General features: G+C 43.3%; 4 protein-coding genes across 4 annotated transcripts; 3 read left to right on the forward strand and 1 right to left on the reverse strand.

Annotated features, from left to right (window-relative positions):
• Positions 1-3,139: 3,139 nt before the first annotated feature.
• On the reverse strand, positions 3,140-6,354 carry LOC137903460 (1-phosphatidylinositol phosphodiesterase). Its single transcript, XM_068747610.1, has 3 exons — positions 6,317-6,354; positions 5,274-6,100; positions 3,140-3,171 (listed from the first exon to the last, which is right to left on the reverse strand). The coding sequence occupies exons 1-3, from the start codon at positions 6,352-6,354 to the stop codon at positions 3,140-3,142; spliced, it is 897 nt and encodes a 298-aa protein (XP_068603711.1).
• A 1,198-nt stretch (positions 6,355-7,552) lies between these two features.
• oscp1a (organic solute carrier partner 1a) lies at positions 7,553-11,321 on the forward strand. The gene is made up of 11 exons (XM_068747313.1): positions 7,553-7,667; positions 7,824-7,853; positions 9,076-9,230; positions 9,311-9,478; positions 9,623-9,703; positions 9,798-9,901; positions 10,311-10,439; positions 10,530-10,584; positions 10,804-10,946; positions 11,033-11,093; positions 11,193-11,321. Exons 1-11 carry the CDS (start codon positions 7,553-7,555, stop codon positions 11,319-11,321), a joined length of 1,170 nt encoding a protein of 389 aa, XP_068603414.1.
• Positions 11,322-11,926: 605 nt separating this feature from the next.
• On the forward strand, positions 11,927-13,139 carry lsm10 (LSM10, U7 small nuclear RNA associated). The gene is made up of 2 exons (XM_068747498.1): positions 11,927-11,974; positions 12,688-13,139. The coding sequence occupies exon 2, from the start codon at positions 12,726-12,728 to the stop codon at positions 13,137-13,139; it is 414 nt and encodes a 137-aa protein (XP_068603599.1). The 5' UTR covers positions 11,927-11,974; positions 12,688-12,725.
• A 6,827-nt stretch (positions 13,140-19,966) lies between these two features.
• On the forward strand, positions 19,967-20,626 carry eva1bb (eva-1 homolog Bb (C. elegans)). Its single transcript, XM_068747455.1, has 2 exons — positions 19,967-20,065; positions 20,208-20,626. Exons 1-2 carry the CDS (start codon positions 19,999-20,001, stop codon positions 20,624-20,626), a joined length of 486 nt encoding a protein of 161 aa, XP_068603556.1. The 5' UTR covers positions 19,967-19,998.
• The last annotated feature ends 2,442 nt before the right edge of the window (positions 20,627-23,068 follow it).

A 23,068-nucleotide genomic window follows, 5' to 3' on the forward strand; every position in this document is an offset into this window, starting at 1 on the left:
ACGCTAACAAAGTCGGCGTCACGAGACCGACTCATGTTTGCGAATTGCGACTGCGCAAATTTCATTTGCATTCTGGGCAATGCAGTTTCAGACCTCATGATGGTTTCCCTGATTTTCCACGTCTGCGCTGGTTTCTATCTTTAGATGTAGCCATCCATGGTTTTGATATATATTGCATCTACTTTGATATATATCAAAATCATGGATGGATACATCTAAAGATAGAAGTCAGCGCAGACGTGGAAAAACAGGGAAACCATCATGAGGTCTGAAACTGTATATATATATATATATATATATATATTTAAATAAATATATATATATTTTTTTTTATTGTAAAATTATAATTGTTTTCACGTATACATTGGGACTGTTGGAGTTTCAAAATGCTGACAGTAATAACGAGATACATTATGGGCTGTCAGTGCATTAGACCTGACCTTTAGGTAGAATCCTAACTTCTCTTTGTAAATTAATAAGAGGACATTAAAGTATAACGCACATTGTCTTACCGGACACAACGTCTTACTTAGAGTCACACAGACACAGGGAGAACAAGAAAACAAACCTCCTCTGTTGGCATGAAGGGAGCCAGGGCCGGACCTTAGTTTGTTGCTATGACAACACAAGGTTGGCTGAAGGCTTGTACCAGCAGTTCAAATTATAACATCTAAAATTCTGGAATACCATTTTGGATGGAAGCCTCTTTCTTCTGACCTCCCTCTCTCCTCTTCCTCCCCCTTCTTCACTGGTCTGATCCTTTCTCTGCTTGTAGTGTGGAAATAAACAAACAGCACGTAGACTTTTAATGATGGCCTATTTAATATTTTAAGATAATCCAGTATCAACTCCTATAATACTTGTTAACTTTGTATTCCAGCAAGAAGGCCTAAACGATACTGAAGTCAGTGAAATGTATGAATAATGGAATGTGCCTGTGAAAATGTGATTAAAACAGTCACGTCGCACGTGATTTACTTAAATCACATTTTCAAACAATAACATGAATCAATAATTCTTAATAACATAAGCGCTTAATTTTACACGTAATTCAAATAGATTCGGGTTTGAGGACCTGGCGTCGCGTGAGTAGATGCAATTATCATGTTCACCAATAGAGGGCGCTGCAGCGATACGATGTTAGTCAAACTTAAAAGGCTATGATCTTGTACTCCAATTGCCGGGCGCAGTGGCGTGCGCCTGTAATCCCAGCTACGGGAGGCGGGCTGGCGGATCCGTAGAGCCCAGGAGCTCCGCTATGCCGATCGGGTGTCTGCGCTGACAAGTCGGCATCGATATGAAAGATCTATGAGAAGCACCACGGGCCTGGCAATAAAAGCATGTCGCTAAAGAAACGGAGCATGTCAGTCCCGTGGAGATCAGGCGCTGCGGGTTCGCGCCTCGAAGTAGGCGCTGCAGCGCAGCCTGAGTAATACAGGATACGCAGTCCTTTTGGGACTCGTCGATACGTTCATGTCGCGTCGCGTCGCGCACACAAACGTTACACTTTAACCGCGCTCCATACTTACAACGATGTGGAAACAATGCAACAGTTTGAAACAACTTGAATAAATAATTAAAAATAAATGATTTAAAAATAAAAATTATTTTTAAATCATTTCAAAGTCAGAAGAACAAGAAGAAATCAATTTATAGACCAATATCAAACTAACTTTGGGAATTATACACCATGTTGTTTCCCACATTCACAGAGAGCAATGTTCTTGTTTATCATGTTTAACAGCTGACATTTAAGGTAAACCACAAATGACTGATTGTTGCTTTTCAACCAAACGGTCTCTGAGGGCTGAAAGTCACTTGATATCATTGTGAACTGGACTTTACACCTTTCTGCCATGACTCACCAATGACCTTTTATTTTGAAGGGAATATTAATATTCAGTATATTTAAACCCACACATGCGTTAGAGCCGGTTTTGCGCTCATCATGCAGCATCTACACGATTCTTCACTTCCCCTCAATAATTCTGTACTTATTAGAAACCTCCCACACCTATTTCTGAGGAAGAGACCCACAATCTGGGTTTCTCAGCTCAATAGTCTGCTGCGTTTGTACTGCTTATTGGTGCTTCATGCGTCTCGTCCTCTTTTGACAGAGGACGTAATGGACTTTAACTTGACGGAGGAGGACGCAGTCCCTGTAAAGAAGCAGAGGGTGATGGAGAGATTAACTAACTGGCAAGTATACTGGCCAGTCTGTAAAAGTGGAGATGACTGTCTGTACCATCACCCGACGGCACAGTGCAAGTGAGTGTTGTTGGTAACGTTCCCGACACGTCCTGCAAATATAATCAGGATCCGTCCAGAACATTTTGAGTTATGCTGCTAACAGTCGACAGACAGACAGATAAACCCTCCCTGGCGGAGAATATAAATAAATAAATACAAATCTGAATCAAATATTCTTTATTTTTAAACTAGTTTTTCTTTATTTTCACTGATGTAACACAATTTAAAAATAATAGATGCGTCGCTATTTGGGAATTTTAAGTATATTCATTTGTTTATTGAAAAGCAACGGACAACAACAGCTTAAACAAACCCAGTCTGTCTCCATGGCATCCTGAGTATTTCATAATGGCATTATACTGGTATACTTTTACTTCAGTGCAGGAGCTTTACTTCATCTTTCCTTTGCAGGTATGAGGTATGCATGTTCAAACCAACATTCAGCCATGAACATTTGCTCCGTGATGCAGACTAAGTCACATTTCATCTCCATGCATCAGCAAGCTGAAGGCGGCATGAGAAACTGAAGCAGCAGAGTTAATCTGCCGGAGGATCCCATAGCAACATGTGGAGAAGTTGGTGACAGTCTCATTTTAAATCAGTTACTGATGCGTCTGCTAGTCAGGCTTTTAAATGTTCCGATCCGATGTTAAACAGAGGTGAAGGTTTGTCTCTAGTCCCGCCCCACAACTTGAAATAAAAAATAAAAAATAAAAACCCAGACAGTTTGATGTTTTCTTGTGTTACTTTATTTCTTCCTTTCAGGATGTCATCAGTCAGCATTGCTTTGAAGTCCATTAGGAACATGTATTTAGATTTCTCAGACCAAACACAATGCTGAAGTTTTTCATTTCTAGAATGATCAGAATAATAAACCTTAATTTACCCTCTATACAGAAGCCGTCCCATACAGACCCGGATCTGCAGCCAAAAACCAAGGTTATGACTTAAAGATCACATATCATGCTATTTTTCCACAAGGTATCGCAGTTCCCAGACACTTATATGAAATATCTGTAAATGCTTTTGTCAAAACATCAAACAGACGCTGCAGGACAGCGTCCCCTCTAATCAAAACGAAATATCGTTCCAGGGTCACCTTTTATTTTTTATCCGTAACGTTGGTTGAGACTATTGAGTGAAGATGTGAAACAGCAAAAGGGAAATTAAATATTTTCTCTTTTATTTTATTTTTCTGAAATGAAGCACTTTATTTGAACATGCACAATTTTCACTTTTTATTTTTATTTTTTTTCTCATTTTGAAATGCAGCCCTACTTTTGTTTAGTTAATGAGCGAACATTATACATATATGTTCAGTCTTTTATGTTGCGTGACAATAAATCTTGACAAAAGTTTTTTGTACTGTACTGAATTCTTTTGATTTGACAATCAGGTATTGATTACATGCAGATACAGCGATACAATGAGGCTACTTAAATATCACCCTAAATACTTGGACATTATGATCGTGTGGACCTTTGCCTCAAGAAGTTTGCTCTAACTGGACCCCGTTAGATTTGAGTTGAATACCCCGGCTCTAATACAATAACGCCTCCTCCACTGGATCTCTATCTTGTGCATTATTTTAGGAGCCTTGTTAGGCAGCACAGCAGGATAAAGTCGGAGTGGTTCTGTAGTGGATGGTGGGCCATGTCCATCCGATGATGATTGTGGTTCAGGTTCTGATCCAAGAGAGGGTTCTGCATCCTCTCCAGATACTGATGATTCTGGAAATGGCGTTGGTTCAGGTGTTGGTTCTGAATCCTGTCCAGATGTGGGCGATTGCATTTCATATTTTAATTCAAGGGCTGGTTCTGTGTATTTTTCAGATGTGGTTGATTCTAGCTCTGATTCAAGGGAAGGTTCTGTATCCCCTCCCAAAATTGATGGTTCTGGTAGAGCTGTGGGTTCAGGTGTTGGTTCTGAATCCTGTCCAGAGGTGGATGATTGCATTTCAGATTTTAGTTCAGGTGTTGATTCTGAATCTTGTTCAGATGTAGTGGATTCTGGCTCAGGTTCTAATTCTGATTCAAGGGATGGTTCTGTATACTCCCCAGATACTGATGATTCTGGAACAGTTGTTGGTTCAGGTGTTGGTTCTGAATATTGTACAGATGTTGGTGATTGTGGTTCAGGTTCTGATCCAAGGGAGGGTTCTGTCTCCTCTACAGATATTGATGATTTCAGTAGAGGTGTTTGTTCAGGTCTTGGTTCTGAATCCCGTCCAGATTTCATTTCAGACTTTAGTTTGGGCGTTGGCTCCCAATCCTGTTGCAATGTAGGGGATTCTGGTTCAGGTTCTGATTGAAGAGAAGGTTCTGAAGATTCTGGCACACATGTTGGTCCAGGTGTTTGGTCTGAATCCTGTCTGGAATTGGTTGATTCTGGTTCAGGTTCTGATTCTGATTCATGGGATGGTTCTTTATCCTCCCCAGATACTGATGATTCTGGAACAGATGTTGCTTCTGGTGTTGGTTCTGAATATTGTACAGATGTTGGTGATTGTGGTTCAGGTTTTGATACAAGGGAGGGTTCTGAAGATTCTGGCACACATGTTGGTTCAGGTGTTGGGTCTGAATCCTGTCTGGAATTGGTTGATTCTCCAGATATTGATGATTCTGACACGGGTGATGGTTCAAGCATTGGTTCTGAATCCCATCCAGATGTGTGTGATTCTGCTTTGGGTTCTGAATCAAGGGAAAGTTTCATATCCTCCCCAGATATTGATGATTCTGGTACCTGTGTGGATTCAGGTTTTGGTTTGGAATCCTGGCCAGATGTGGGTGATTCCATTTCAGATTTTAGTTCAGGTGTTGATTCTGAATCTTGTTCCAATATAGGGGATTCTGGCTCAGGTTCTGATTCTGATTCAAGGGATGGTTCTGTAGCCTCCCCAGATACTGATGATTCTGGAACAGATGTTGGTTCAGGTGTTGGTTCTGAATCCTGTTCAGACGGCGCCGGTTCCGGTGTAGCTGTGGAACCGTCCGGTCTTTGTTCCTCTTTTGCGCTCGTTCCACATCTGCATGGTTTCAGCCGGGCGATCTCCCTGATGAGGTCGGCGCTGGGAAAGGTCACGCTGAAAACGCCCAAGCATCCTCGCTGCAAAGAGCTCCGCCCGTGTTCCCTCACAAAGTCAGAAAGCGCTTTGTTCAGCGTTTTCGCCAGCTGCTTTGGGTTGGTCAGAGCGGGCGGCGCGTTGTCGGTCAGAACCACGCGACGCCCACAGAGATCCGACTTGATGTTCTTGATTTTGCCTTCCACGTCGCTCAGTCGGCCGCCGTGAATGAAAAACGACCGCTGGTTCGTGACGCCGTCGTGAAAGGTTTTGCTCTGGAGAAAAATGACCTTGCCCCGCGCTTGTTTCATGTTTGGTACCGATGCGTTGGTCCAAATCTTATCCTTGAACTTCAGAATCAGTGTCATTATCAGTTCTCGGACCTCTTCCTTGTAGAGGCCGTGTATCTCCACTTTCAGCAGCACGGTCTCGCTTCGGTTGATGTCTAGGAAGTTCAGCATGCTCTGCAGGACTTCATCAAGCTGAGTTTGTTGCCAGATCATCCAGCGACCATCCCGGATGTAAACGTGCTTTTCGGTCGGCACCCAAATCCCAGCGTGCAAATCAAAATATCGTAGTCCCACTTGAAGTTGCTTGTCCAAGTCCCAGACTTGACTTACGGTGAGTGGGCCGCCGTGCAACGACAAGCTTTCATGTGTTCCTGGAATGGAAACCGCCGACACTGGCGTTCCATCCGGAATAGAGGCCATCCACTTCAGGTTATGCTGCTGAGAGTCCAGTGCTGGGTTGTCATTGAAACCCGTATCCGAACCCGAGCAGAGTGTTATCCTGGTGAAGGGACGATGGGATGGGATCAATTCTTTACTTGTTTTAAATATAGTCAGAAAGTTCAACATGAAAAAGAAAAAAACTGATTAGGATTTTCTGATTTCATTTCCAAAACTCATCGACTGATTATTATATTAATTGAGCTTTTTTCTTCCTTTTCAAACGGAACAAGGAGAAATAGTGAGGAGAAATGTCACTACAACAGAATCCACTTACACAGAGAGAAGAAGCCAGATGTGGGGATGGAGCTCCATGTCCGGCTCGTCGGGAATGATGCAGGGAGCTCAGTCAGGAATCTGCTGTCCTCTTTGTCTCGAGTGTCCTCAGCGCTTCACGAGCCTCAAAGGCATCAAGTCATCCACACGCACGCTTTTGGAGCAAAGCTGCTGAGCGAGCAGAAAGATAAATTATCATTTGCATGTTTCGACTCTCTAATCTTTTATTTGACATGAGAGAGAGAGAGAGAGAGAGAGAAAGGGACAAAGAAGCTCGGTGCTGAGATTAGCGAGTGAAATGAGGCCTTGGGTCATCGAGATTCACGAGCCATTTAAGGCGGTATTACGCACAGCGCATAGAATTCATTGAGGCATTTTGCAGGATAATCAATTAGAGTGTCCCCCCCCCCCCCCCCCTAAAAGAAAACCCAAAATCAATTAATTCCTGTTGAGAATTAGCTTAAAGAACTGACACCATTAGTTTGTCACACGAAAGCCTTGTAAGGCATGCAAACGTTCTAACAGCCCAGCCGTGTGGTGAGACGCCACGGAGCAGAAGGCGATGCGTGAAGAGCGTCATGCTGCAAACTGGGCCCACTGACACGCCCACAAACAAAAGGCTGTAAATAAATATTTTTCAGGTTTCGTGTGTCAAGACTCAACCAACTTTAACCCTTTCCGGCACAGTCGAAGTAAAATGAAATTAGTCAGACCTCATATCCCGGAATAAATACACAAGCACAGGTCTAGTAGCTTAATGGGAAGAAGAATTACAGTAGAACCTGCAAGGTTCTGAAATCTTGTGGACCCCCCCCCCAAAGAAAAAGTGGAGATTGATGCAGGGAAGGAACAGCATGTCACTTTTCCACCCAGGTAAGGTTTCTTCTGCCTTCTTTTGGTTTTCGCATTCCTAATCGGAACACTTGAGTCTGCGCTCAGATTAGGATGCGATCGTTAGGTGTGAAGCTCTGCAACAACCTGTGGTTGGTCACGCCACCGTTATCCGAGCCAATAAGCTTGAGCCGGCCTCGGCCTGATCCTCTTCCCAGCCACCTGTTGCATCTTAGCGTGGCGGGACGTTCCCACACACGAGATGGACGGTTCGTTAGCTGTGGGAAGTCACGGCTGGGACAATCGGCTGTCCTGCTGATCTACGATGAGCTCGGCCGAGTCTAGCGCATATTCCAGCGCCAGCTTTTGCCGATAGGAGTTAATCCCGTCTTTGTCCTTGTCCAAGATGTCCATGAGGACGCTCCCGCTGGTTTTCATTAATCTTGGTGGGGAGATGCTGTACATACTGGACCAGCGCCTGAAGGCTCGCCAGCACACAACTGAAGACGACTCAGACAAAGGTACAGCTAGTCCAGCCAGAGAAGTGGCAGGCTTGGTAGGCATGCGTGTGTTTAGGCCCGCTGGAATGAACACATACATCTATGGTTGTCATAGCAACATGCCAAATGACAAGGCTGCTTTCTCTTTCTTTCCTGGAAAATGTGGCTCACCTGCAGGAGTGTGGTCAGAAAATGACAGGAAGAGAGGTATTATTCTGGTTGATTAGTTTAGTCAGCTGTTTAAAACCTAAATAAGCATCATGGGATTGTCTTCCAGACCTTCACTGACATATATATATATATATTTATACTTATTTTGAATTTCATGCAAGTGTTACATTTCAAATACATTTGGACCGATGTAACAAAAAATATCTGTGAGATTTGGAGATGAGATAATCTAAATACAACAAATAAATTAGACTAGCAAAATGTTTGCTATTAGTCAAGAGCTGACTGAAGCAGCTGTTGATCCTTTCTCGGCTGCTGAAGGGATTAAGTTACAAGTTTAATACAGAAATATTTAGAATTCTTTATTCTTTACTTATTTCTACAAACTGTAAATGTTGAACATGGACACTACTACTACTACTACTATACTACTACTACTACTACTACTATTACTACTACTGTACTTTCTTCTTGTCCCGTGAGGGGGGTCTCCACAGCAAATCAACCTTCTCCACTTCACCCTGTCCTTTGCATCGTCCTCCCCAACACCAGCCACTCTCATGTCCTCCCTCACTACGTCCATGTATCTTCTCCTGGGTCGACCTCTAGCCCTGTTTCCTGGCAGCTCCATCCTCAGCATCCTTCTACCGATATAGTCCCTGTCTCTCCTCTGGACATGTCCAACCCATCAAAGTCTGGTCTCTCTGACCTTGTCTCCAAAACGTCCAACCTTCACTGTCCCTCTTATTGTCTCATTTCTAATCCTATCCAACCTGGTCACTCCCAAGGAGAACCTCAGCATCTTCATCTCCTCCACTTCTAGCTCCGCCTCCTGTCTTTTCCTCAGAGCCACTGCCTCTGCCAGCCGTCCATCACGGCTGATCTCACCACTGTCTTGTACCCAGTGGCTTGGACAGATAGACAGACAGAAATATGTTGATCCATACGGGTCATCGTCGACTTACGACCACACTGGTTCCGAGGGTTTCGTTGTAAGCCGACTGTGTAATGGGCTGGGAATAATCTTAATAATAACTAGACATGCTTTACACTGTTTTTCCTTTAATGAAGGCATGAAGCTATAAAAACCAAAACATATTTTTCAGACACCCGCCCCCCCCTTAGGTGTATAAATACAGGCACACAAGTAAAGAACTATTTGCACCTTATTGAATAAAACTCTCTGCCATTACACTCAGAAGTAAATTCCAGTCCGACTCGACCACCTTTCCGCTTGCCTCTCCGTCCGTGTTCCTAGTAATGACGGACATCATTGGGACCATGTTCAGCAAGCCGTTCATGGATGAACTTCTCAAACCTCAGCAGCTGTATTCGCACAGGACCATGAAAACAGTGCTAACTCGGTTAGCACACGCCTCAGTCGTGAGGCTGAACCTGGCCAGCATGGACAGGGTATGTACGAGATCATTTCAGGATGACAAGCAAAGCCAGAGCATAATCTTCTCTTTCCTCCCCCCCACCCCCTCCTGCAGCTCTATGAGTTGATCATCATGGCCTTCAAATACCAAGTGTTTCTTTGTCCACGGCCAAAAGATTTGCTGCTCATCTCCTACAATCACATGGATACCATCCGAGCGTTCGTGGCAGACACTCCTGCCGTCGGGAACCAAGTGGACGAGACTCAAAGGAGGATCATTGACGTAATGTTGATAGCGCTATCCTTGAATTATCACGCCTCGTATCACATAAAGGAATACAGTGATCTGAACACGATGGCCAAGACAACGGGTTAGTGAGTCCAAACAGTCTGCAGTCTAAGCGTGTCCTGTGTGACCTCTTTGCAGGTCTATTCGTCTCTATCTGAAGGGGAATTCCAGCTCCTCAGGCAAACACTGCTCATATTTTTTCAGGACATGCATGTTCGCGTGAGTCCTCTTTTTAACTCATCCATCAAGAAATTAAAATCACGCAGCTTTTTTTTTTTTTTTAAATGCATTTTTTTGTTTTAACTTGTCTTAGGTGTCACTTTTTCTCAAAAGTCATGCCCAGAATCCAAATGGACGTTTCGCCATGGCGACGTCAGGACCCGTGCCTCATGGGACAGATGTGCCAGGGCTTATTAGGTAGGCAGATATTTGCTCACAATCCAAATTAGTGGAAATGATCTACCCTATTTCATTTAATCCATCCAACAGTTCATGCACCAACCTCATGGTGGCCTAAGAGGAATGTGAAGGGGACTCCAAGGTCATTTGATTGATCATCTGAGATGATCCTTTTCGTAGATGGTTTAGTGGAAAGGTTCAAATGGAATCCACAGGTTTTGTTTTTTGTATTGTGTCTGTTGGCCTGTTAATGGAATGCTAATGGTAACTTGGACCAGCTGATGGTGCTAGCTGGTTAGCATGCTAATGCTGCATTAAAGATGTGTAGGAATGCCACAGATCTTGTCATTAGGTGCCATGTGTTCATTTGAAATGTTCTCGGGACTGGATACTCCACAGTGTCATCACCTGCTTCCTGTTTTGCCAGGACGTTTGACAGTAAGGGCAGGGAAGTGAGACGGAGAGTTTTCCCCACTGAGGGACATTACACCAGTCCCATCAGAGAAGGATGCTTTGATCTCCATGGAGACAGAGTCATCAGGCTGGGCCTGAACATGTGTGTATGCCGCTGCATTATGTACTGTATATATACCAGCATACATCTGGACTACAGCATGGCTCTGATGTGTGTTTGGTGCATTAAAAGGTACAGCGTGAACCATCTCGAGGAGACACAGACATCTAAGACTCCCTCCGCCAAGGTAATAACAGGTCCCTTTAGCTGACTAGTAAAAAGCTCGCGTTAAATAAAAAATATGGCCATATTTGTATTGTATTAAAGCTCTAAATAAGTACAATTATTTATCCGTTTAAAGCGCTACACAAAGCCTGTATCACAAATGATGCGTCTTGTCACACATTTACACAAACGCCATGCCCATGCACTTTCATGCGAGACCACAACTGCCCACCTGCTGCAGACAGATGACGCTCCCAACCTCATGGCCAAGGAGGAGCTGAACCTGCTGGCTCGTCTGATGGGAAGCATGGCGGCCGAGAACACGGCCAAAGCCGAACGGAGCTTTCGGATAAACCTGTTCACCACAGATGAAGACGAGGAGGCGTAAGTTAAAAAAAAAGTTTTTAAAATTCATCTGAATAAAAATGAAAATTCATTTCCACACTAATGACTTTTATTTTGGTGAACAGGGGCACGTCAGGTGGGGCACAGCAGTCCCTGTATGAGGTGATAAATATTCAAGCTATGCAGGTACAGTGGGATACTGAAGAACCGTCTTTTTCCTGTAGGCTGTCTGAAAACATCACAGACAACAGCGACATGTCAGCACTTGTGTTTCCTCTGATTCAGGATGAGCAGGCTGCTACGGAGCTGGCTCAGATCGCAGGACAGTTTCCATCAGAAGAAGACACAGATACTGGGAACCCCAGCAGCAGCAGCAAAGGAGATGACCTGCTGGCCATGATGGACGACCTCTGACCCTGCTGCGTAGTTATAATGTAATGATCGGACACTTTTATTGCTTTGATTGTGTTGCCTCAGTCTGGTTGATGCCAAACTCTTTATTACAGGTAAAAATATTGGTCACAGTGAATTTCTGTTTCATATGTGCTGTTTCTTGAATTCATTTTCTCATTTCTTTACATAATATATTTTGTGTCCTCTTTAAATCACAATGCAGGACTAATTGATCTGTTGTGACAGGAGTCTGGAGGCATATTTATTTTTTATTTCTCCATTTCCATCTTTCTTCTGACACAAACTCCTGTATTGTGTATGCTCTCCAATGTATGCGATTATGTTTCCGGTGTTTTTATTGAAATAGTACAATAGTATATTTTATAATCTGCTGTAAATAAATTTACAGAACTATCTGTAATTCCTTCCAAATGACATTTAATTTGTTACTATCAAGTTATATGTTCAAATCAAGACTAATAAAAACAATTATATGCTCTATCTTCCGTTTTGAGGCTCTATTTTAGTTTGTTTCTTGAGCAGCCTGCAGAGGGCGGTGTTGTTCCGTGTTCGAGTCAACCTGTGTCGCACAGTGACACGTCATCACGCTGCGCTTCCTGCTGCAGATTCTGTGAGAGAAAGGTTTGTCTCTCCGAAGACGTTACGTGAATAAAGTAGGTAAATGCAGTATAACAGAAATATATCAAACGAAAGTACAAGTTCTTTAGAGTTTCTGCCGTTCCTAATTTGTGCATTGATTTTGTGCTAAACACAAAGAATTGGAGTTTGTTTTTGCTTTGAAGCCTGTTAATGGTCAAACCTGGCAATGTTTAGGAACCATAATGACCTTAAATAAGGGCTCCTTCCGGTTTATTAGGGTGCTGTTGTCCTTTACTAGTTTTTATCATGACAGATAATTGATAATCTCTAAGATGCTAATGTTTATTTTATAAAATGTTTTTTCTATATTGAATCTTAACAACACAAAAACAATCAGATATTCAGCTTTAACTTTAAAATCTAAATGGCAGATAAAACATAAAAATAACGATCAGAGTTTAACCATACAAAATCTGCAATAACAAATTTGATCAGGGGAAACTGCTCTAATGTTTAATTAGAGCTTTTTTGAACGCAGCTGTTGCCAGGTAAACAGCAGCTACTGTGTGGCTGAGCTGTAAGCGAATTTTAAATTAAGCAATGTATTAAAAAATATATATATATCCAATTTAAATTACCTTTAAATCAAAGCTTTAACCTGACACATTACTACAGCGTTTTAAATAAATAAAATAACCATTCTCATTTTTGTTCACAGCTGTTGGGAGCGAATGTAGCGTTTAGCATTTTGCTCCAGTGACGATGACTGACTTTTACCCGTCTGCAGGTGTCCCTGACCATTGGAGAGCCTCTTCATCAGCATCCATGGAGTCGCAGGCGAGTGAATCGTCGCGGTCGGGCTCCGGCACAACTGAAGTCATCAGCTCAATCAGAGAGCGCACGATCGCCGAGAACAGCATGGTGGTCTTGCTGCAGGGCCTGCAGGGAGAGGTGACCACGGTGGACCTGAAGAACGAGAGCACAGCGAGGGGCCGCGTGGTCAGCGTGGACGCCTTCATGAACGTCCGTCTGGAGGACGTGTTGTACCGGGACAGGCGCGGTCAGCTCAGCCAGCTGCAGGACCTTTTTATCACAGGCAGGAATGTCCGTTACGTTCATATCCCAGACCACATAGACATAATGAAGACCATCCAGAGCCAGCTGGCCAAGATTCACAGAGTCCGCAACTTTGCCAGTCAAGGAGGAGGCAGGAAAGAATTCCCCAAGAAAACCAAATAGTTATTTTGTGTGTGGCTGAAGAAAACATACCTCGTGTGGCATTGCCCAACAAGACCAGTCGCAAAATACTTTTCTTTATACATCAATGGTCTCTAAAGATTAGCTGGAATAGTCTGAAGGGAAGAAAGGACTCTTTATTTTGGTTGAGCTGCTCACTATTGTACATAAACGTCGAGTCATGATAAGAGGTTGGCGGTGCCGCCTGACTGAGTCTGAATGTCTTTTTTCTTGTGCTTTAATTTACTATTTTCATTATTATCGTTGTGTTATTTTCATGATTGATCTTTACAGAATGTGAAAATTGAATAAACAAGGGAAAAAGCAACAAATGTCGACTTTGACTGGGTTGATTGATCCATCAAGTTGCTGCAACTTTTAGTGGAATGAAGATATCCTATGTTCCTTTTGTGTTTTTGTGCATTTCAGACTAAATTGTCAGATTTTCAAAAACATTAAATTTAATGAAGTAGTTAAAGGTCAAAGGTTATCCAGTACTTAAATCACCACTGTGAATCTAAATGGCTGGTTGTGCCACATTTAGCAGCAACAACGGCAACCAAAGGCTTCAGTCCCACTCTTCAAGGGTTCATGGACATGAACCTCTCGTTTCCGGTCTCATCTCAATGGGACTAAGGTCCAAACCGGGTCCGAAATATTTATTTTATTTTATTATTTTCTAGCCAATCAAAACTGGCCTTGCTGTTTTCTGTTTGAAGCCATTATTCTGCTGCATGATCCAGCTTCAACTCGCAGACCGATGAGCTGAAATTCTGCTGGGGAGCGTTCTGGTAGAGAGGAATTCAGCGAGTTGTCCACACCGCTGTAAGTACTGCACTGGGTCTCTGTCGAATCATGTTATTCAGACACTTTGTAAATCAGCTTTACCACTCTGTATTTCTTGTTGCATAACAGCAGATACGCTCTGCCTCCTGCATCTGCAATGAGCTCATTGAGTTTAGACTCTTCACCCAACAGCTACACTGAGGCCTTGAACACGGTGTCTTTGTGTTTTCTAACACAGAAACTAGAGACAATCAGAGATTGCAGACCCTCGCCTCCAATAGACTATTCAATCTTGTGAGAGGGGCTTCCAGATCAGAGGGGCCTAACCTGCACTAGCTTGCCGCTCCGGAACGGGAAAAGATACAACTACAAATGTAACATACATGAAACTAGAATGAACTACGAGTGTGCACACCAAATTTGAAGTCTCTAGCTCCAGAATTGAGGTCGGGATGGACTCCTGAAAAATGCCGATTTTAGAACGAAAATTAGCTCTCAGATCCGGATTGTGATCCGGATCCGGCCGAAATTAGTCATGGTCATAGACCTTTAAGGAGTACTTATGTGTGATTTTTTTCAGATCCATACCGCCATATGTTTTGAAGAAATTAAGAAAAATGTCAAAAAGTGCCCTATCTCGCAATGTTAAAGAATCCTTAAAAAAATTATAGACTGTGGATCCAGATCCGGATCAACGCCATTCTCGGGGAGGACCGAGCCACGGACAGAACCTTGCTTGTGTAACAATTTCAAATCGATTAGGTTACTACCCTTACTCCCCTTCGGCGAGGGTAATAAGGAATAAACAATGCCCACATCTTTCTACCATAATAAAAACTGCTTTACTAAAATACAATGTATTACAATTAACAGTTTGTGACACAGAGTGCATCTCCTCCCTGGCATGCGCCGCAGAGCACATCTGTCTGTCTGCGAAACCAGCCCAAAAGTTAATAAGTGGCCGTATGTAGGAAAGCATGAGTCACGATCAGCACCGTTCTGGTGGAGAATGGAAAAACAAGCCGTTCTCCTGCTGCATGGACCAGTGATCCCTCTGTGATTGGTGTTGTCATGGCCGCGGCCAGGCGGGACGGGACGCCGTTCCTCCAATGGAACGGAGCAGTGGCGGACAGGGAAGCGTCCGTCTCATTTGGAAGCTTCCACTCGAGTGTACTCCCAGTACGGTACATCAATCCGATTGGGAATCTGAGGAATTTGCAAAGTGGAATGTTTATTCGTACACAGTGTCAGGAAGAGGACGGGCCTGACATAACATTGGAGGAGGAGGTGGTGAAGATAAGCCCTACGGTGTAAATGGATGGGAGTGCATACTCCAGCTCTGTCATTTACTTAAACACGAGCAAACTGAGAGCAGTGTGCACTCAGACATGCCCCTTAGTGGTCAGATGATTGTCCTGGCTGTGGCCTCGGTGTGTTTTTTAGGGACATATTTGTCTCTCTTTAAAAAACAACCTTGAGAGCGTCAGAATGACGGCGGCCCACATAATGACCGCTTGCTGCTTCGCTGAAAACACAACAGAGCGCCACATCAACACTCACTGAACCCAGAATAGCACTTTACAGAGGCCCAACCGCACCGACGATTCCTTTACAGCACCACACGGCCTGCATCGCCAGTGAAGTACTCAGATCCTTTACTGAAGTAAAAGTACTTCATGCCAGTAAGAGTCCTGCTTCCGTTATCGTACCGGTACTTATGTAAAAGTGTTATTAGCGAAAAATGTATTAACAAGCATCAAAGTAAAAGCTGCAGATCATTGATCGTTCTGAGGTACAGCTATTGTAGTTTTTAAGATTTATCTGAACTTAAGTTTGATTTACAGTACAATATTTCTAAAACTGAAGAGGAGTATAATAGTATAAGATTATCAAAACTGCATCAGCTACAACATTTACACACTAGTGTATTTGTATGATGACTTGTGTCTTAACTTTTACTTAAATTAGACTGAAAATAAGGCCATTTACTTGTTTGGTCTTTTCTCAACTCTCGCGCAACCTTTTTCTTTTTTTATGGTAGACACTGCGTCATACATAAGAATGGATTTATTTAAGCAACTTCAAGTTGTAAGACATAATTTTCAGACTTAACAGAGCACCACAAAAACATATATTGTCATGAAATGGAAAAACAACAACATATATTTACATGTGTTTTGTATTGGCAATAGAATTCTATTGCCAATACAGTTTTTAGTAGATTTTCCACCCCCCCAAAAAAACAGCACCTGCTGGTTCTAGTTTACGGTCATTCTCCGCTCCCTCTGCACTGAGATTAAAACACAAAAAGCTCAATTAACCCACAAGCCCCTGCAGCATCGCGACCCGGTGCCCATGGCAGCCGGCAAGCTATTTCCTGTTCCACCCTCCTGACTTAACAGTGACCAGAGCTCACTGTGGTGCACCGGTGGCCGGCAGAGGAGGAATCACCTCCCCTCTGGGCAGCAGGGAGGCACAAATCTGCACAAAGGCAGAATAGCTGAGGGTGGTTTCATTTCAAGAGAGGACTCTGCAAGTTGGGATCTTTTTATTTTGGAGCCAGAAACCAGTGGTACACAAAGGAGGTTTGTGAAAAGGAAACACCTCCTCCTCCTCCTCCTCCTCGGTAAGAGAGAGGACTGTTTGTGGCTGGTCCTCCTTCTCGAGAGGATGACAGGTAGTGGACCATAGTGGCAGGCAAAACAGCATCAGCATCAGCTGCTGAGTCGCAAGCTCTCGCTGCCTCTCTGTCCAAATCATGGGATCTTATCCAAAAGTTGGCTGATGGTCCAAACTTGCATCTAAAGTCTTTATTTTTCACTGGGAACTTTGTACTAGTCAAGTGGAGCAGGTGAGTGAGGACAATATTTTACACTTCAGTCAAATATATTTAATATTCATAGAAATTAATTACGCTCTGATTGCATATTACGTCAGAACTGTCCGTTAAAAGAGTTCAGAAGCTACTTTTTCTACTGTATTTGCAGCTTCACCGTAAATCCCTGCTGTCAGGCAACAAACAGCACTTTATTATAAGGGACGGTACCATATTCTCTCAAATACCACATATCATAAAACTCTTTAGAGGCGCTGGCTCAAGAACACGAGTGAAAGCCATCAACACTTTTAACACAAATTCACACAGAGAATGCAGCTTGTTTATGGTTTTTAAGGGCTTTTTCTGAGCCACTGCTTTTCAACCTGTAGCAGATGAAATGTTCTTGGTAAAGACTCTGTGTCAGAAATGCTTATAAGTGGAAGCAGCAATTGCTAATGTAATATATATATAACAAAATGTTTTAATGGTCACATGTTCAATCTGTTGTCTTAAATAGGATTATCCAAGCAGGAAGTGTGGGAGGGTTCAACCAGAGAACATTTTACGGGGTTACTTATAAACAGCTACATCTGCTGCATGTGTACAGTGAAGTTGAGAAGTTATTGGTCTTGTCTGGAAATGTTAGGCATTAAATCTGTCTGCCCGAGTCTGCGGCTGCATAAAACGGACATTTGTCTCCCTCTGGTATTTGTACTTGGACAAACGTCACCGCAGACTTCCTGTCATGACGGTTTGGGTTAGGGTTACGGTTAGGCTCTGAATAAAAAAAATGCTGTACTTGTCTAGATGTATGTGAAAGTGAGGAAATAGAAAATGACCCTGGGAGTATTCTGTCATGAAGAATATTTTAAAATACTCTATCACAGAGCACACCTGATACTTTCCTCCACCCGTTCCAGCCTGCCTGCACACGATTCTTCACTTCCTTTCCACATTCTCTCCATCACTCTGCACTGTTGACCCGAGGTACCTGAAGTCCTCGACCTTCTTTACGTCTATCCTTGTAGCGTCACTGTCCCCCCCTGGGACCTTCTCATTTACACACACATGTACTCTGTTTTACTCCTGCTCACCTTCATTCCCCTTTTTTCTGGAACAGACCTCCACTTCTCTAAATTCCCCTCTTCCTGCTCCCTGCTCTCACTGCAGATCACAATGTCATCTGCAAAATGTGTAAGAGAATACTTTGCAGTAGCAGAGTAGGCTAATGTGTGAACCTATTTTTTGAATTAACTGCCTGGCAAATATATTTTGGCAAAAAAAAAAAACACTTTGAAAACAGTAAAGGTAAAGTTTTTTAGGTGACCGTGGACTTATTTCCTATCTTGGACAGAGCCAAGCTAGTTGTTTCTAGTCCTTATGTTAAGCTAAGCTAACTGGACACTGGATAAATCTTCATATACAGCATACGTCCATGAGTGTTATTAATCTTCTCAGCTAACTCTCACAAATAATCCCAAAATCTAATCATCAAAGGCTCAAAACTAGCTGCTGACTTGACAACAAGGTGGCGCTAGCCTTTTGCTAACTGTTTGAGAAATACCGTGAGGTATGAGAAACTACTGGGTGCAAAGGTCAGTCTTGAATTAAAACAAACACAGTTTCACTTGACACCAGCTGAACTGAAAACTAAATTGCCCACTTATGTCGTTAAGGTCTGAGGGTCACAAATTGAGGGGCGCCGTCTGTGAGCTAAATGCCGGACAGGACGAGACCCCTCGGTTCCCATCAGTAGACACTGACTATCGCTCTAATTGCCTCCCAAAGAAAACAAAAAGATAGCATTTAAGAGCGTGCAGGCTCTGGTACGAGTCGCGGGATAAAGATCAGGGTGGGAGAGCGACTCAAGCCCCCGAGCGGCTACGGCTGGAGCGGGGGGGCTCGATTTGGCGTTCTCCCTGGAGAGAAAGGAAAACGTTCAGATCCCACGCACATTGTTGCCGCGACGACAGGGAATGTAAGGGGTGGGAAATATCAGTCATCGTGTTTACGTCGAGCTTTGCTGTAGCTTTTGGGACCATCTGCAACATCCTCCGCAGGCTAACCCCTGAGGTCACCCACACCCCGACATGACGGGCGTAGGGAGCCTTTTCTCAGTAGTCACAGTGAAGTCTGTGGATAACACGCTTTCTGTTAAACCGTGGGACCACCACATGGTCCCACGGTTTAAAATGTCCATTTGTCGGTTGGTTGGTAGGCCAACTTTAGCCCAGACTGAAATATCTCAGCATAGCTCTATTGGCTGGATTGCCATGTCTTTTTATACAAACATTTGTGCTCCATAGATTAGGTGAGACAAATCCGGCCATGTCCTTTTCTTTAATGCTGCCACGAGAGTAATGTTTATAGCAAAAAAGAAAAAAGTAAAAGTAAAAGTAAAAGGTTTCCGCAACCACACTAAAGATGTCTACCCTCCATCCCCCACCAGCAAAACTGAAGGACTGTGGATCCCTTTCAACAGGCTAATTATGCTTTTACAATGTCTGCTCTTTGTGCGCAATGCTAATCAGCAATATTAGGACACACACACACACACACATTGGAAGTAAAGATGAAAAAAGGAAAAGAGCAGCTGTTGCTTTTGTAGTCAACAATAAATGATCGTACATGTGTTTTTACGCATTGCAGACTGTGACTCTGGGATGAAGACTGAAGCTGAAGACATTGTGGATGAACATTAGAAAGAAAGAGAGAAAGAAAGAAAGAAGAAGTAACCACATTCTGTTTAACAGTCTGTAGCTACAATTTCTCCCCGTGGAATTATCATTCAAAGTTCAAACAACATGTGAAATCTGTCATGCTGATTTTCCTACGGGAAAAATAAACAAACAAACATTTCCGGGATGTTTGAAAAGAGCCTCCTTCTCCTCCTCCTCAGGCACTGATTTCATAAATATAAATATCCTTATCAGACTCAGAGCCTCACGTTGTCCCGACTGCAGGCTGGAGTCAGAAACCTCTGAGGATGAGCACAATCTCGTTGCCTGCTGACCTTTGACACTAGTTTGACTCACAGGACTGATGTGTGGGAGAACAGATTACTACTGTCAGGCTCTTGGTGTCTTTTGGATGAGCTCAGGCGGGCAAATTTGACAAGAAGAAGATGATCTTGTGTGGAAATACTAATGGAATCGGGCGGTTTTGCCGCTTCTGTGACAGTTTGGCAGCTGATGGATCGTCCACGGCGTAACTGACGGCCGTGGAGACGGTGGCGATTTGAGCCGGCGGTGAGTCAGGATGGAGCCTGTGACGAGAGACATGGAGCTGCTCAGCAGCAGCATGGCCAGCTACGCTCACATCAAAGGTAGCAGTTGCTCTGCGCGAGGTTAACGAGTGGCTCGGGGTGCAAGCAAAGTGTCAAGCAAATAACGTGCCACATGTGACCCACAGATAAACCGTAAGCCGTAAAATGTTTTTTAAGATGATGTTTTTAACTGCCCACACAGCCAATCCCGAGAGCCTCGCCCTCTACTTCATGATGGGCGTCTGCTTTGGCTTGCTCACGGCGCTGTGCCTCATGGTCGTCAGCATCGTCTGCAGGACTCCCCGCCGCAGCAGAACTCCCCCTTCACCCGAGAGGAGGCAACTGAAGGAGTCCATCGAGGAAGAGGAGGCCGACAGCGTCTCAGAGGGAGACGGGGGAGAATCCGAGACGCCTCGCGTGGCGGCAGGGCCCCTGAGTGATCGCAGGAGCCAGTCTAACGGCACTCTGGGGAGCGTGGATGTGTTTGCCTCAGCGGAGGAGCTGGAGAAGGCGCGGCGTTTGGAGGAGAGGGAGCGAATCGTCAGGGAGATCTGGAGGAACGGGCAGCCGGACATCCTGGTCACAGGGACCGGGACTATAGGGCGGGTGCATTACCACTAGAAGTCCGACCAGGACTTAGATAAAGCGTCGGACAGAGGAATTTTCACCTTCATCTTTTGCATCAACCTGTTTTCAATGTAGACCCCAGAGGGGCTTTACAATAATAGTCTGGGTGGTGAGCGGTCCTGGGCTGTGTGTTCCATCTTTCCTGAAGTTTTAATGTTTGGTAGAGGGGCATAAAAAAAGCTGATGGGAAGGGAACTTACTTAGTTACCTTTCAACCTCAGGGGGACACAAATATAAAATGATATTAGAACATATGCTCAAGTTGTTGTTATTTCTATCAAAGCTACGCATCAAAGAATGAAGGAAGCACAAATTCTGCCCAAGTTTCTGTGTGAATGTTTTGACATCCTGAAACAATAATAACAGAATGTCATCCGGATTCATCCTCTTGGGACCATCAATTTCTACACAAAATGTCACGACAATCCATCAAATGGTTGCCGAGACTGAGCAGAAAGGCCCATTGCTCCAAGGGAAGTCAGAAACAGGAGCCTTTGCCTCAATACAAAATGTTAAAATAGGTCAGTTAATGTCACCGTTTCACAAAATATAAAATGGCATAAGATAAAAATGTCAACATTTGGAAAGTTGGTCAAATGTTTGAAAATAAAACTCCTCCGAGTCACATTTTCCGTTGCTCCTGAACGCCTCTCCAGCAATAACATTCAAACAGTCCCTGACAACAGTATTTAATCATATGAATTAGGACATAAAAAATATGTTCCTGCAATATTTCAGATATCCGGTACATTTCTGTCTCATTATTTGCATTTTTATTGTATATTAAAAATCTTCTTATTTTATTTAAACTTAGAATTATGAAATATTAGGGGAAAAAAACAAAACAACAACAACTGTCAAAAGAATTGGCCAAAATCTTGTAAGCTTTAATCATTTCAAAATGTGAAGGTTATATTATAATTCTAAGTGTCTGTATTTATTAATTGGATTAACGCTGAACTCTTTTTGCTGCCAAAGACGATGTTTGCTACGAGGCATTTTTGTACGATGTTTAATATTTGGCTTCTTCTTCAGCCTGCCATTAGGATATATCTGTAATGTGAATAAAAGTTGAACCACTTTTAAACCAACAGCTCGGCTACATTTGTCACTGAAACATCACAGCCCGTCTCCCCTCCTGTGATTTGTAGGCGAGATACAGACCAGCTTCTCATTTTATGACTGAATGATTGATCTAAATAGATTATTTTCACTTTGACATTTTAAAAGCCATCTACTTTACTTGTGAAAATAATCTGTACATCATTCATCAAATGGGAAACCGTAATTAGTTGCAGCCATGATGTTCCAGGGTGGGTTCAGTGTCCCACAGAAACTATCCTGTCATTTCCCAGCCTCATACGCTGACCCATCACTTCCTGTGCTCCCTTTCCCACAATTCCCAGTGCGCTCACTCCCAGTTACACCTCCAACACTGCACTCTTTCTCCTGAAGACATAAAGAGCCCTTTACCTCAGCCATACTACCTGCGCTGTTTCCTCAGGTGGGCCGAGCGTTTCTGTCGGCTGGGTTTTCCACCTCCTTCCATGAAAAGGCTGATTGTTTCAGGACTGGAGCATTTGTGTCCGATGTCGGTAGCTGAATTGGAGATTGTGGAGGATTGAGGGAAAACAACTTTCAATTTTGACTTAATGAGACACTCATGGCCTGATGGCGTGTATTTAGTCAGCGTCATTCACTTCCCCTTTAAAGGCTCAACATACATATTCAGCATTGTTTTAATGAGCTGGACTCAGAATTACCGAATAAGTCGGGTCAAAGTACCAACATTAAATTGTTCTTTATTAAAAAGACTTTATTCGGGTCTTTATCATGTTCTCTCTGGTCTTCCTGGAGTTCATTCAAAAGGAACGGCATTCCAATTTAACAGAGAATATTAAAAAGTAGGATGAAATACTCCCACTGGAGCATTTGGATCAAAGACAGACACAAGAAAAATGCATTTTGAAGTCGACGCTGTTCAATGTTTGAGTGATAACTCCCCCTCCTGGATAGAAATTAGATGACATTATTTTAAAGAAGGATCTGTCTCTTATTTTATTGAACATGAATCTCCAGAATACAACAACAAGAAGAAGATTGGCATTTCAACTTAAAGTGTCTGATGCTAGCATGGCGTGGACATGGCATTTAGAATAGAAAGCCTTTATTGTCATTGCATAGTGGATAACAACGAGATTAATAAAGACAGCTTTGAGACTAGTCCATGTCCTCATACCCGTTTTTCCAGAGATTTGGTGCCATAAAAGAATCCAACGTTTGAAAGGATTATGGGTACATCAGAGTCATCCCCATCTCTCGACGCTTCTGTTTGTTCGTTTCATGGGTCAGTCATTCTCTCTGCACCTTCCTCTTCTCCACCGTAGCTCAGTTTATGTCATCAACATGGAAACGGCACTTTACATCCTTTCCGCT

The sequence above is a fragment of the Brachionichthys hirsutus genome, chromosome 13, assembly GCF_040956055.1.
Source record: "Brachionichthys hirsutus isolate HB-005 chromosome 13, CSIRO-AGI_Bhir_v1, whole genome shotgun sequence".
Classification (NCBI taxonomy): domain Eukaryota; kingdom Metazoa; phylum Chordata; class Actinopteri; order Lophiiformes; family Brachionichthyidae; genus Brachionichthys; species Brachionichthys hirsutus.